At 46.1% G+C, this 12049-nt stretch overlaps 1 protein-coding gene across 1 annotated transcript in view; it reads left to right on the forward strand.

Moving 5' to 3' along the window:
* The first annotated feature begins 328 nt into the window (after positions 1-328).
* The window catches only part of KL (klotho), a 63016-nt gene continuing 51295 nt past the window's right edge, over positions 329-12049 (forward strand). The window contains exon 1 of the mRNA XM_077806379.1: positions 329-1087. Coding sequence (XP_077662505.1) covers positions 329-1087 — 759 coding nt within the window. The remainder of the gene's footprint in view (positions 1088-12049) is intronic.

Genomic DNA, 12049 nt, shown 5'->3' on the forward strand with positions numbered 1-12049 from the left:
CTCCAGGTGCAGGGGAGGGAAAGAGACAAACCGACGCGCTGCTTCTCAGGGGAGAAGAGTTGGAGCCTAGGGGGCAGCTGCTCCCCGTCCCCTTCCCTGTTCTGGCAGCGCGGGCCCCGCACCCTGGGACCCCCCCCAGTCACGGCGAAGCCCAGCGGCCACCCGGGCACCCAGCTCGCCCCCCCCCCGGCCGAGGCTGCCGAAGGGCGCTGAGCACCTAGGTAATGATTAATGGCCGTGCCCACCCGCGGGGCGGGGAGGGGATAAAGGGGGCTGCGGGGCGGGAGCCAGGCGCTCACACGCGTCCCCTCTCCGCCCTCCCGGCAGCATGTCACCTGCGGCCCCGCGCCACCTGCTGCTGCTGCTGCTGCTCTGCCTGCTGGGCGGCCGCCGGCTGCGCGGGGAGCCCGGGCAAGGCGCGGGCACCTGGGCTCGCTTCGCCCGCCGGCCCTACCCGGAGGACGAGCTCTTCCTCTACGACGCCTTCCCCGCGGGCTTCCTGTGGGGGGCGGGCAGCGCCGCGTACCAGGCCGAGGGGGGCTGGCGCCAGGGCGGCAAAGGCGCCTCGGTGTGGGACACCTTCGCGCACCGGGCGGCGCCGCCCGGCGCCCGCCAGCCCCCGGCGCCCGCCGGCGGGGACGTGGCCAGCGACAGCTACAACAACCTCTTCCGCGACGCGGAGGGGCTGCGGCGCCTGGGCGTCTCCCACTACCGCTTCTCGCTGGCCTGGGCGCGCCTGCTGCCCAACGGCACCGCGCCGCCCAGCCCCGCCGGCCTGGCGCACTACGGCCGCCTGCTGGCCCGCCTGCGCCAGCGGGGCGTGGAGCCCGTGGTGACCCTCTACCACTGGGACCTGCCGCAGCGCCTGCAGGACGCCTACGGGGGCTGGGCCAGCCCGGCCCTGGCCGAGCTGTTCCGGGACTACGCCGAGCTCTGCTTCAGGCACTTCGGCGGCCAGGTGCGCTACTGGCTCACCATCGACAACCCCTACGTGGTGGCCTGGCACGGCTACGCCACCGGCAGGCTGCCCCCGGGCGTCAAGGGCGGCCCGCCGCTGGGCTACAGGGCGGCGCACAACCTCCTGCAGGTACGGGCTGGGCGCCCGGCGGGCAGGGGATGGAGGGGAGGAGACGCCTAGGGAGGGAGGGATGGGGCGGGGGCGGGGTGCTGCCCACTCCCAGCGAGGCGTGCAGAGCTGGATGGCCGCCCAAGGAGTTTGCCCCACAAGTGGGGATGGAGGGAGAAGGCGAAAGCGCCTCAGTCTCCTCTCCGAGCCCGCCTCTGAGCTGGAGAGGAGAGAAAATCCCTCCCGCAGCTGGGAAGGAGCGGTGGCTGGACAGGGGAGAGAAGCGGGGGTGAGTGGGTAGTGGAGGGGAAGAGAGGGAAAAGGGGCTGTCTCTTGCACACACCGAGGAATCGGCTCAGGAGCTGGGGTTTACACAGTCAGATTTGTTAGTGCAGATTTCCACTGGCAGTGATACGGGGGCTTGGCCAAGTTGGGAAATGCCTGGCAGGAGTTGCCGATCGAAGAAACGTGGAAGAAAGGAGGCTCCCAGGAAGAGCATTGCAAACGATGTACGCCTACCCTAAGAACGGTTGGGGGAAATCTGTAAATATCTTACACTGGGATTTACTGAGACAGAGGGGATATTTTCTAGAGTAGATGAATGGGATTCAGAGGCAGGCAAAGGAGATGAGGTGGAGTTCTACATGTTTGTAGATTGCTTGCAGATAATGTTCATCTTCCCAATGTCTATCCACCTCTGAACTTTTGTGTGGTGCACAGACTTTGTGAATTCATTGCCATCCACCAGAGAAGATGAAATACATTTGGCATCCTTGCTAAAATTGCCACTATAGTAAATCTGCAAATTCAGACTATGCCATCTGCAATATTAAAAAAAGTTTCAGCGCCGTATGTCTGCGTGATGGAATGATGTAGTTGTCTTCTCCACTCAAATAACGTGTAGCAAAAGCCTCTTACAAAACTGAAATAAAATAGTAAATTAAGCTAAAACATGACTTGGTACTGTGTAAATATATATCGTATTACATTGAGCTGGGTGATACGCTATCTTTTCGTTAGTTAACGATGTCTATACACAGCAACTTGTGGATGCACTTTGCATTTACGGTCCACCCTAACTCGTGAAAATAAATTAAACTAAGCCTCACATTATTTCATTCATTAATACACTGTAGAACAGTTACATATTGTGCTCCAAAAGATCTGTAGACTCAATTCTATCTGTGTAATTGTGTTAATTGAAACATCCAGATATGTTGACTTGTAGCATCTCCTTTTAAAGATTCAGTGGAAATATTTGGTATAGTGGTAAAATATTTCTGAGAAAAATATTTTCATAGATTAATGTAGATGACAGAGCTAGTTGAAAATTTTCCATCAGAATGTTTTCTTGACTGGACAAAACTTTAACAAAATGGAGATTTTTTTTTTTTTTTATTTCTCACCTGCATTTTTGTGACAATATTGAACAAGAAAAAATCATTTCCTAACCAGTTATACAAATGGCCAGTTGTATAGTTTACCTGTTGGGTCATATTTGTGAATTTTTGTATCTGGCAGAAGCACTTGCAATTTGCCAATCAGAGTTCAGGAAAGTACCTACAAATTTTGTCTTAATTTCACTGACAAAGTACAAAGTTCATTGTACCTAGCACAAATTAATATTAATCTTTGGATACAAAGAAAATTTCTGTTTTCCCTTCAGTACTTGTGCCTCTTTTGTGTTAGGCCATGTCTACTTTACAGGTGCTACAGCAGCATAGCTATGGTACCATAGTGTAGACAGAGACTACAGCGACGTAAGTGTTTTTTCCATCGCTGAAGGAACTCCACCTCCCCGTGTTATAGTAGCTAGCGCTATGTCTACACAATAGCCTATGCAGGCATAATTTATGTTGCTTAGGATTGTGAATAAACCACCCCCCTGTTGCAATAGTTGGAAGATGTGTGGCAGCACCATCCCATTCAGTGCTCTGAATGAGGCAAAGGTCCTGTAGAAAATAATAGTATGTGATTTTTAAAAACATATGATAATGTATACTCATAAGGGGACTGAATTAAAGTTGCACAGGCATTTCAAAACTTTTGAGTGCTTTATTTTGCAACCTTAATAATGTTCTTTTAACACAGTTTTTGTCACAGGTGTGTGTAAAATTCTAATTTTTTTTAAAGCAAACTGAAACACTCCTCCCGTCCCCAAACTCCATCATGTAGCATCACATTGACACCCACGTGGATCATCAGCAGGGGATTTTAAATCCACACACACACCACTGCCACTTGAGCTAACAGAGTCACTGATTAACTGAGTAACATTGATAGGTTGTCATCCTCATTGTGGACCAGCACTAGATGAGGATGAGACATGCACTTCTTCGGTAGTTTTCATGGATATTTGCTGACAGCAGAGCAGTGGTGAGATTCAAGAATCTTGGGTTTCATTCCAGGCTTTGACTAGTGGCCAGTACTTAATTTGTAATGTAACTTGTGCCAGAGCTCAAGCAATTTTTTTTTACTTTCATAACTGACACGGCAAGCCCAGAGTTGCTGAGGCTATGAACTGCCAAGCCTAGAGGTGCCGGGGCTCAGCCCTAGCAAGCCTTGGCATATATTAAGCACTGCTAGTGACACAGATTATTTTGTCTGTTACCTTGAAATTTGACCCCTTCTGCCCCATCCAGTCCAGTTTATCCTTGTGTCAGTCTTGTCTCTACCCACAACCCAGCTCCTCACTCTAGTCCAGGTCTCCACTCCTCAGGCTTCTCATCCCAATCCAAGTCTCCTTGCCCAGCCCACACTAGTCTCCCCCTTAGTCTTCCTGTCTGAGTGCCAGGCTCCCCTCCTGCTTCCATTCCCAGTTACTCTGCTCCCAGTCCAATGTCCAGCCATTACCAGTTCTCTTCCTTGTTCCCAGTCTCTCTCCCCAACTGGTCCCAGTTCCCCTGGTCCCAGCATGTCATCTGATCTGTCTCCACGGACTGACCTCCTGAGTCTCTCCGCTACTACCTCTCCTTCCTTACTTGTCCCAGTGAAATCAAGCTTGCTGAATATCTTCAGAAAAACTCCTTTGTTCTCAACTCTTTGCCTATCAACAGATGAACACCCTACCTCTCCAATATATATGTCCTTTCACATTTATCCCCTAATTTACAATATGTACAGAGTTTCTAGCTTCTTTTTTGCTTTTATTCAAACAAAGACCTTTATGAGCAAAAAGAAGCTTGTGCAAGTCTTTATACTGATGCGTTTTACAGAATGTTGATTACCATAAAGTATTAATTCATGTCCCTCAAATCCTTTAAATCCCACAGATACTAATGTGGATTTTGAACTCCTTCTGAGGATAAGTTATTTATTATCTAAATAAGTAATCAGATAATAATTAGAATGCGAGTCAAATTCAGGGTTGGTATTAACAAGTCAGTGGAATTTTGTGCATTTACCTGGGTCTGAATGTGTCTGGTTGTGTGTTCATTTTTAACTGTTATATGTGCTACCTTTCTTTCTTTTTTTTTTTTTTTGAACTTTTTAATTTATGTAGTCACTGTTTTTTCTGCTTTGCGATTAACATTTTTCAATTTTTGAACTTTAGTGCAAAGGTGACAATTTAAAAAAAAAATTTTATAATGTTGAAAATCCAGTATATGGTTCCATACTTTGACATGAAGGAATTGTGGAATGAAACATTATAAATGGAGAACTTTTAAAATACATCATGAATTCTTGCAAGCATAAATACGTTGCTTAAATTTAGGTGCCTAAAGATGTGCCTAATCATGTTGCATAGTCACTTGAATGCTTATTGTCATAACCCCTGGCCAACCTACCACTTCTTGTGCTCTCTTTTAGGTGCACAGTAGTTCTCATGATTTAGAGCCCAATCCTGCAAAATGCTGTGAGCTTCCTGTGAAGTGCTGAGGCAACTTCATCTCCTATAGAAGTCACCTTTGTAGGATTTGTCCAATAGCACCACCTGTTGAAAATGTTAAAGTGCTTGCTAGTGAAACTGCATGTGCACAGGTGCTAATTTTGGATAGAAATATAAGCACGCACGACACAGGGACTTCTCAGTGCCAACTGCCAGAGGGCACAGAGGGGTACAAAGATTTTTACAGGGATTCCTTAAGTGAAATAGCTGCATAACCAAAGGTTGGCATGTGAGGTCTCTACTGAGAGTCCATAGCCCACTGGTCATCCTTATCATTGTGAAATGTATGTATGGATAATATTTTAGAAATTATGTAGCTATACTAAAAAAAGTATATTCTTAAGGTCTGGGAGTTAAGGCAGGTATCTGGGAAGTGACATACTTGGACATGTTCCTTTCAGGCAGGAGGTAACAGATGCTTAATTCTCTGTCTGGCCACATGTGTATTGTGCATTGTATGTCTCACAATGGAAGCTTATATGCACACTAAGCTAAAAGTCAGTCAAAAAATTGCAAAATCTACAAGAGAGAAAATCTACAGGAAGAAACATAATAGCAGAGGAGTATCCTGTTTATGACTAAGATCAAAGGATTAGTCTGGTACGTCAGGAAATGCACAGAAAAACACAGTATCCTTCACTGAGGAGACAAGCTAACAGCGTATTTGTCATATGAAAGAAGGGTCCCAGCTAGACTGTCTGTAAAACACTGAAAAGACTTTGGGTGAACATTACTCTACAAGACATGAAAGTATCTAGTTAATTAAGTCTAGGTTCTGGAATGCATGTTATGATTTTATTTTATATGTAACTATTTGTTTCCAATACTTCTACTTGTTATTACTTCAGTCTCTGTGTTTTGTTAAATAAACTTATACTTGATTTCACTATTAACAAATCTAAGTGCTGTGAGTTGAACGGAGCTGTGATCCTGAGGTCAATCTGGTAAGCAGGGGTGTACTACTCCTTTGGGAATGGTGGATCTGGGAATTCTGTGAGTGTCCAGTGGACCAGGGGCTGGGCCCTCCAGGGATACGCTCAGAGAGCTTGGAGATTGCAGTGTACCTATTGCTAACGTGTAGAAAGACAGTGGGGCCTGCCTAGGCCTAGAGGTGCATGCTTGTGTTGCCTTGTCAGGTAGAGTTGGAGAGCTGACCAGCAGAAGGTACAGTTATGGCTTCCTCACGTTAAGGGCAGGTATTAGCAAGGTGCCTCACAACCCCGGGTACTGCTGGAAAGCGTCATAACATGTTCTATAAATGTCCACTCACTAGTTACAGAGCTCTTTGTGGTAGCCTCATTTCAAATTCTGAATTGATAAAATAAGGCACATTTTGTATGACTAATAAATAGTAAGGAAGATGTATAATGTAGGTGAGTATAGTTGAGATTATTTTTGTTCTGTGAGTGTATGTAGGAAACAAACCACTGGATAGTTCTACTGAAGTCAATGCAGCTATGCTGATTTACACCAGCTGAAGATCTGGCCCTTAGTTTTAGGGTACTGGGGAAAATGAATATTTTTCTTAAGCTAACGCTTTGTTTTTGACTGGTCTCAGACTCCAAAACTGGGTAAGAAATAGGTACAATTATGTGCCTTTTTATTAACAAAAGAAGTTGAATAGAACAGGTTGAATCCATAGAAGTTGACACCCGCTCAAGTCTACAGTCAGAAAACAGAATGGTAGAAAGTTGACAAATGTAGGATGCATCCTGTTTTTATGAGCTGGATTAAATCTTGTTATGGGCCGCGTTAGAACCTTGTTAAAACTGATGTGTAAATGCGCCCTTCACTTAAGATCGTTGTAAGAGACGGTTAAGGGACCACACCTGACAAACCAGCATGTGTAGCCGGAGGTTTCCACTGTGTGTGTGTGTGAGAGAGAGAGAGAGATTAGAGGGAGAAACTGGGGTGCAGATACAGAAACGAAGACAGTCAGAACAGAGACAGACTCAGAGGTAAGAAGCAAAAAATCCAAGCAACAGCCTGTGAGCATGGTGTATGACCCTGGAAAAAAGCTAGAGAGAGGGTTTTTGGGTCTAGTGTTAACTCAGGAGGCTTGGGACTGTAAACTAAGGGCATGTCTATACTTAAAACTTCACAGTGGCACAGCTGCGCCATTGTAGTGATTCAGTGTAAACACTAGCTACGCTGACAGGAGAGATTATCCTGTCAGCGTAGGTAATCCACTTGCCCAAGAGGCATTAGCTATGTTTGTAGAAGAATTCTTCTGTCGACTTAGCGCTGTCTACATGAGGACTGAGGTCATCTAAACAGTGCCACTCAGGGGTGTGGATTTTTCACATGTCTGATCAGAGGTGGTGCTAGCTCATTGGAGGCCCTAAGTGGGAAAACTCGGGGGGGCGCCACTCACAACACATAATAAAAAAGCGAACGTGGGGCCCTTTGAGCTGCTCGCGGCCCTAAGCAATTACTTAGTCTGCTTATGCCTAGTGCCAGCTCTGTCTCTGACTGCCATAGTTAAACCAACCTAATTTTCTAGTGTAGACTAGGCCTAAGAAGCTATTGTTTTGATTCTAGTTCCTCCTGCATTTGGAGAAGCAGGACCTTGTACATTCCTTGTAAATAAACAAGATTGCATCAAAGAAAATATAAGATTCCATTATCAGTTTATACTTCCATTTGGAACACCTTCAAGGGCCTGAAGTTTGATGAGCCCCTCAAATTGAAAAGGGGCAACACTATCCTTCAGATAGGGAAGAGAAGAGTTCGTGTCCCCTTACTGAGTGACTAGAGTATTGGTGGCCGGTCCCCTTTCTCCTCAAAGAATCAGAGAAATGATCTGTTTCTGCAAATACATTTTTTCTGTTTCTTGATCCAAGTGAATTGTTTGTGCATTGAACTTGGGCCAATTTGCACAATATAAACTGCATTTTTTTCAGAAATCAAAGAACACATTTATTTCTTTAAGAAGTGGAGAGGAGCTGCTGCCTAGAAACCAGTCACGTCACAGACAGGATGCTGACTTTCCTCTCCTTTTCCTGGATAAATACTGTGCTTAGGTGTTGACCTTTTGGGGTTTGACCATTGAACACTAAACCCTAAAAAGTGTGAACAATTATAAATCTAGGAACTTTCTCCTCTCAGTGCATGCACACTACCTCCTTTATATTAAATAAGAATAATGCATAGTCGGTGCACCACATTGTTTTCACTTGGAAATGCAGAGTAGGTCCATTGAAGTCAATTGATCTATTTATTCTGAAATAGCTGAAAGCAGAACTTGGCCCAGTTAGAGGTGAATACACCTGATAGTTATTGTAGAAATACATTTAACAGATTTTTTTTTTAACAAGGAGCAACTGTAAATAATCCTGTTTTGTCACATCATGCAGATTTTCCCCTTCCTTTTTTTTAAATATTACCAGTTACAATGGAAATGGAAACAAATAAGAAATTATCTAATTTCTAGCTTTTAATATCTTTTCCTCTCCTCTTCTTGGATAGTATTTGTTTGCAAATATTTTATTTCAATGGAAATTAATCACTCATCTTTTGAGTCATGTGGCTTTAAAGTGTCAGAGATGGTGAACAAGTATAATTAAACCAGTATAGAGAATTCAGACTAGACATCATGATTTCCTATAATGTAATCTTCTTGATGTAGGTGGTTCTGATATAATCACAAATTCTACCATTTGTGAGGTGAGAGACTCTTTGAAGCTTTTATCATGAATGAAAAAAATTAAAAACAAAAAGTAAGAGTTCAGTTGTAAACTGTGCTAAAACAAAAGGCAGGAATTCTTGGGTTGGCTGTATTTTTATAAAAATCAACTGTAAATACCTGGTGCAGAAAGGATGAAAGTAATCCCATTTTGTCCTCCAAGCATATGATTGCACAGTACATTCACAGAATGAGTTGTTTTCAAATACTCAGTCTGAGTAAATAAAGTCCCAGTTGTACCACAATTGCTAACATTACTCTACTACTTAGGGCTACTTGTGAAGTAAGATGCTATTCAAGGTGTGCAAGAGTGATAAGTTTAGGCTCTAAATGGATGTCATTCAACTGTAGGCATATTATGTCTTGATCAGAACTTGAAGAGATAAAAGGAAATGCTATTCAAACTCAATGTGTAAATTCTCTGTTGTTGCTTTCCTATGTAAGCAGTGCCAATATTTTTATTTAAGATCAAAGTTCTAGTTTGACATTGGTACATATTGGATAGGATATTTTCTGCTCACTGCCAGGAAGATAGTGAACTATTGGTTAACTGCAGTTTAATAAAGATAAAGGGCATTTGGATAGTCACCAAAAGAATCCTTCCTAAAACTTTACTCGGCACTGAAGGACTGAAAGTCAAAAGGTGTTTGCTCTTTGTTGATACCCTTTTCTATGTTAATCTAATAGAAGATGATAGAGTGGTAGGGACCTCTTGGTCAGGGCCGGTGTAACCACTAGGCAAACTAGGCGGCTGCTTAGGGCATCAAGATTTGGGGGCGCCAAAAAGGGCTCCGGTGGGATGAGCGGCGATGAGCTCACAGGTAGGAGGTGGCCAGGTGGAAGGGTATGGGCTTGGGATCGCCCCTCCCCCCCCCCCGCTGATCGCTCTGCCTCCACCTCTCCCCCTACAGGTGCCAGCCCCCTGGCCAGCCCCGGCTCCACCGGACCTGAGGAGGTGAGGTGGGCGGCGGGGAGGGAGCGTTGGGCACCAGGGCTGAGGGGGGGGACAAGGAGGAAGGCTTGGGCTGCCGGAAGGGGGCTCCATGGGCTGCCCGGGGGGCTCTGCCCTGTGGTGGGGAGGCAGGAGCCTGCTGGTGCTGTGGGTTCGGGGGGGGTGGGGGGGGAGACTCTGTGTGCCAAGCTCTGGGAGGAGGGGCGGTGTGGCGTGGCTGGCCGGGGGGAGAAATGAGGGGGTGGGGAGGCTGTATGCCAAGCTCTGGAGTCGGGGCCAGGGTCCCGTGGGCCAGCCTGAGGCGCGGGTGAGCTGGGCTGGAGGGGGCTGCATGCTATGCTCTGGAGACGGGAGCAGGACTCAGCTATGTGCCAGGCAGGGCTGGGGGGTGTGTGTGCTGGGGGAGGGTGCTGTCTGCTGAGCAGGGCTGGGGGGGGGAGAAAGTGGAGGGGGAGTGCTGTGTGCCGGGGAGGGAGAAGGCGGAGGGGGGCTGCATGTCTGGCTGGGCGCTGTGAAGGGTGGGGGGGGGCTGTGTGCCTGGCTGGGGGGCTCTTTGTGTGCTGGACTAGGCTTTGGGGGCGAGGTGGGGAACCAGCGGGCCAAGCCAGCCGGGGAGGGGGCTGTGGAGCGAGGTGGAGTGCGCTGGTCCGAGTTTTAGGGGGATGTGGGGGGGACGCTGTGTGCCTTGCCAGGCTCCGGGGGGAGACAGGGGGGTTGTGTGCGGGGGGCCTCTGGGGAGGGCTGTGATCTGGGGAGAGTGTCTGGGGTGGGTGGGACAAGCGTACTGCTTCACTACGGTACAAAGTGGCAATGACGTCATTTTCCTCGTCACGCGCAGCCTGACAGGCTGGTTATAGTGCTATGTTTACTAGTTTTTGGAGATTGTCGACTGAGGCGAACTATTTTTGTTGAGTTGTTTCAGATCTAAAACTCTGGCAATTGCTGCTGCATTATTTTGCTAATACTTTGTGTCAATTGTGTGTGAGTCTGGGGGGGGGACGACAGAGGAGAGGGGGCACAAGGTGGAAGTTTTGCCTAGGGCGCAAAATATCCTTGCACCGGCCCTGCTCTTGGTACTTACACTTCAATCAAGTAGCTCAGAACCTTTACTTCTTTATAATTGTACTTTTGAGGGCCTGATTCAAAACCCACTGGAGTCAATGGAAAGACTCCCACTAATTTCAGTGGGATTTGATCAAGATCCAGTGCCCAGTCCCACAGCCCTTATTCACAGGAGTAGTCCCATTGGAAATAGTGGGGCTGTGGGCCTGCTGTTATGATTAAGGGCTGCAAGAGTGGCTGCTTTCTTGACTTGAATACTTCTACAGAGTGCTCCTTAAATACCTCATGAGATGCACAGTTCTACTCTATAGTTGTACAAATTTTTATTTTTACATTTCTCCTTATTTTCACAAATTTTCCCTAGTATTCCAGGTAAAGGGTGGGAATAATCCCTAACTGTACTTTTGTCCGGGTGTTTGGAATAAAAACCAACTTCAGTTTTTAAAGGGTGAAATTGATAGCTTAATTTGATAGCATTTATAATTTTGTAATTCCTGCCTTTACTTCTTGACTGAAGACAGCAAAGCTGTGTGAGCTATGACGAAGAGAAGAGCAATCTCTATTCAGCACATCTTAGCAGAAAGCTATACAGGAACTCTGGGGTAAAAGACATTTGGTGTCCTTATCTCCTACGCAGGATTTAAACCTATGGAGGCCTGATTCTAATGTCTTTTTTGCTTTGGTGGAAATGAAATCACAATTGGGCCCAGAGACACTGATGGACTCATAGGAGTCCTTCTGGATTTATACTGGTGTAACTTGCAGAATCTGGCCCTCGGTGTTCTTTACAACACTAACTCCTTCAGTAAAGTTATAAAGTTTTCACTGAGTTATAAAATCTTCCTTTCACAAATCTATCTACAACGAGAAACAAAAGGTGAATTTTCCCTGGCTTCAACTATTGCTTCGCACTAACCTGAAATATGGCCAAAATAATACATGTGTGCAGTTAACCGGTGTTGAGAGTATTTTTTTTCTTGCAGGGATAGGGTAGGCTGGTGAGAGGTAGGGTACCATCAGTAGGAGTTGGATTCAATGAGCGAAATTCAAAGATGATGTACATTAGTCATTGATTTAATTTGGTCATAAAACTGGATATGGGGATCAGATTTATGGGCATGCTCGAGGCACCTCACACTGCTTCAGCAGGGCAAGACAGTCGTAAGAAAGGCTTAATTTGCCTTTTAAACCAGATTTATGGCTGCTTTGTGTTGTCTGAGCAGCTCAAAGCAGCCAGACGATGCTGGTGAATCTCACCCATAATTGGTAACGTAGTATAACTTGCACTGATTCAGCATTCTGTGGGTGGGCAAAAGAATTGTAAATTAAATACTGTGGGTCAGACTCTGGAACTGATTCTTTTCCTGCTTAACACCAGTTTTACACAGTATATCT

This window comes from Eretmochelys imbricata, chromosome 1 (assembly GCF_965152235.1).
Source record: "Eretmochelys imbricata isolate rEreImb1 chromosome 1, rEreImb1.hap1, whole genome shotgun sequence".
In the NCBI taxonomy this organism is placed as follows: Eukaryota; Metazoa; Chordata; order Testudines; family Cheloniidae; genus Eretmochelys; species Eretmochelys imbricata.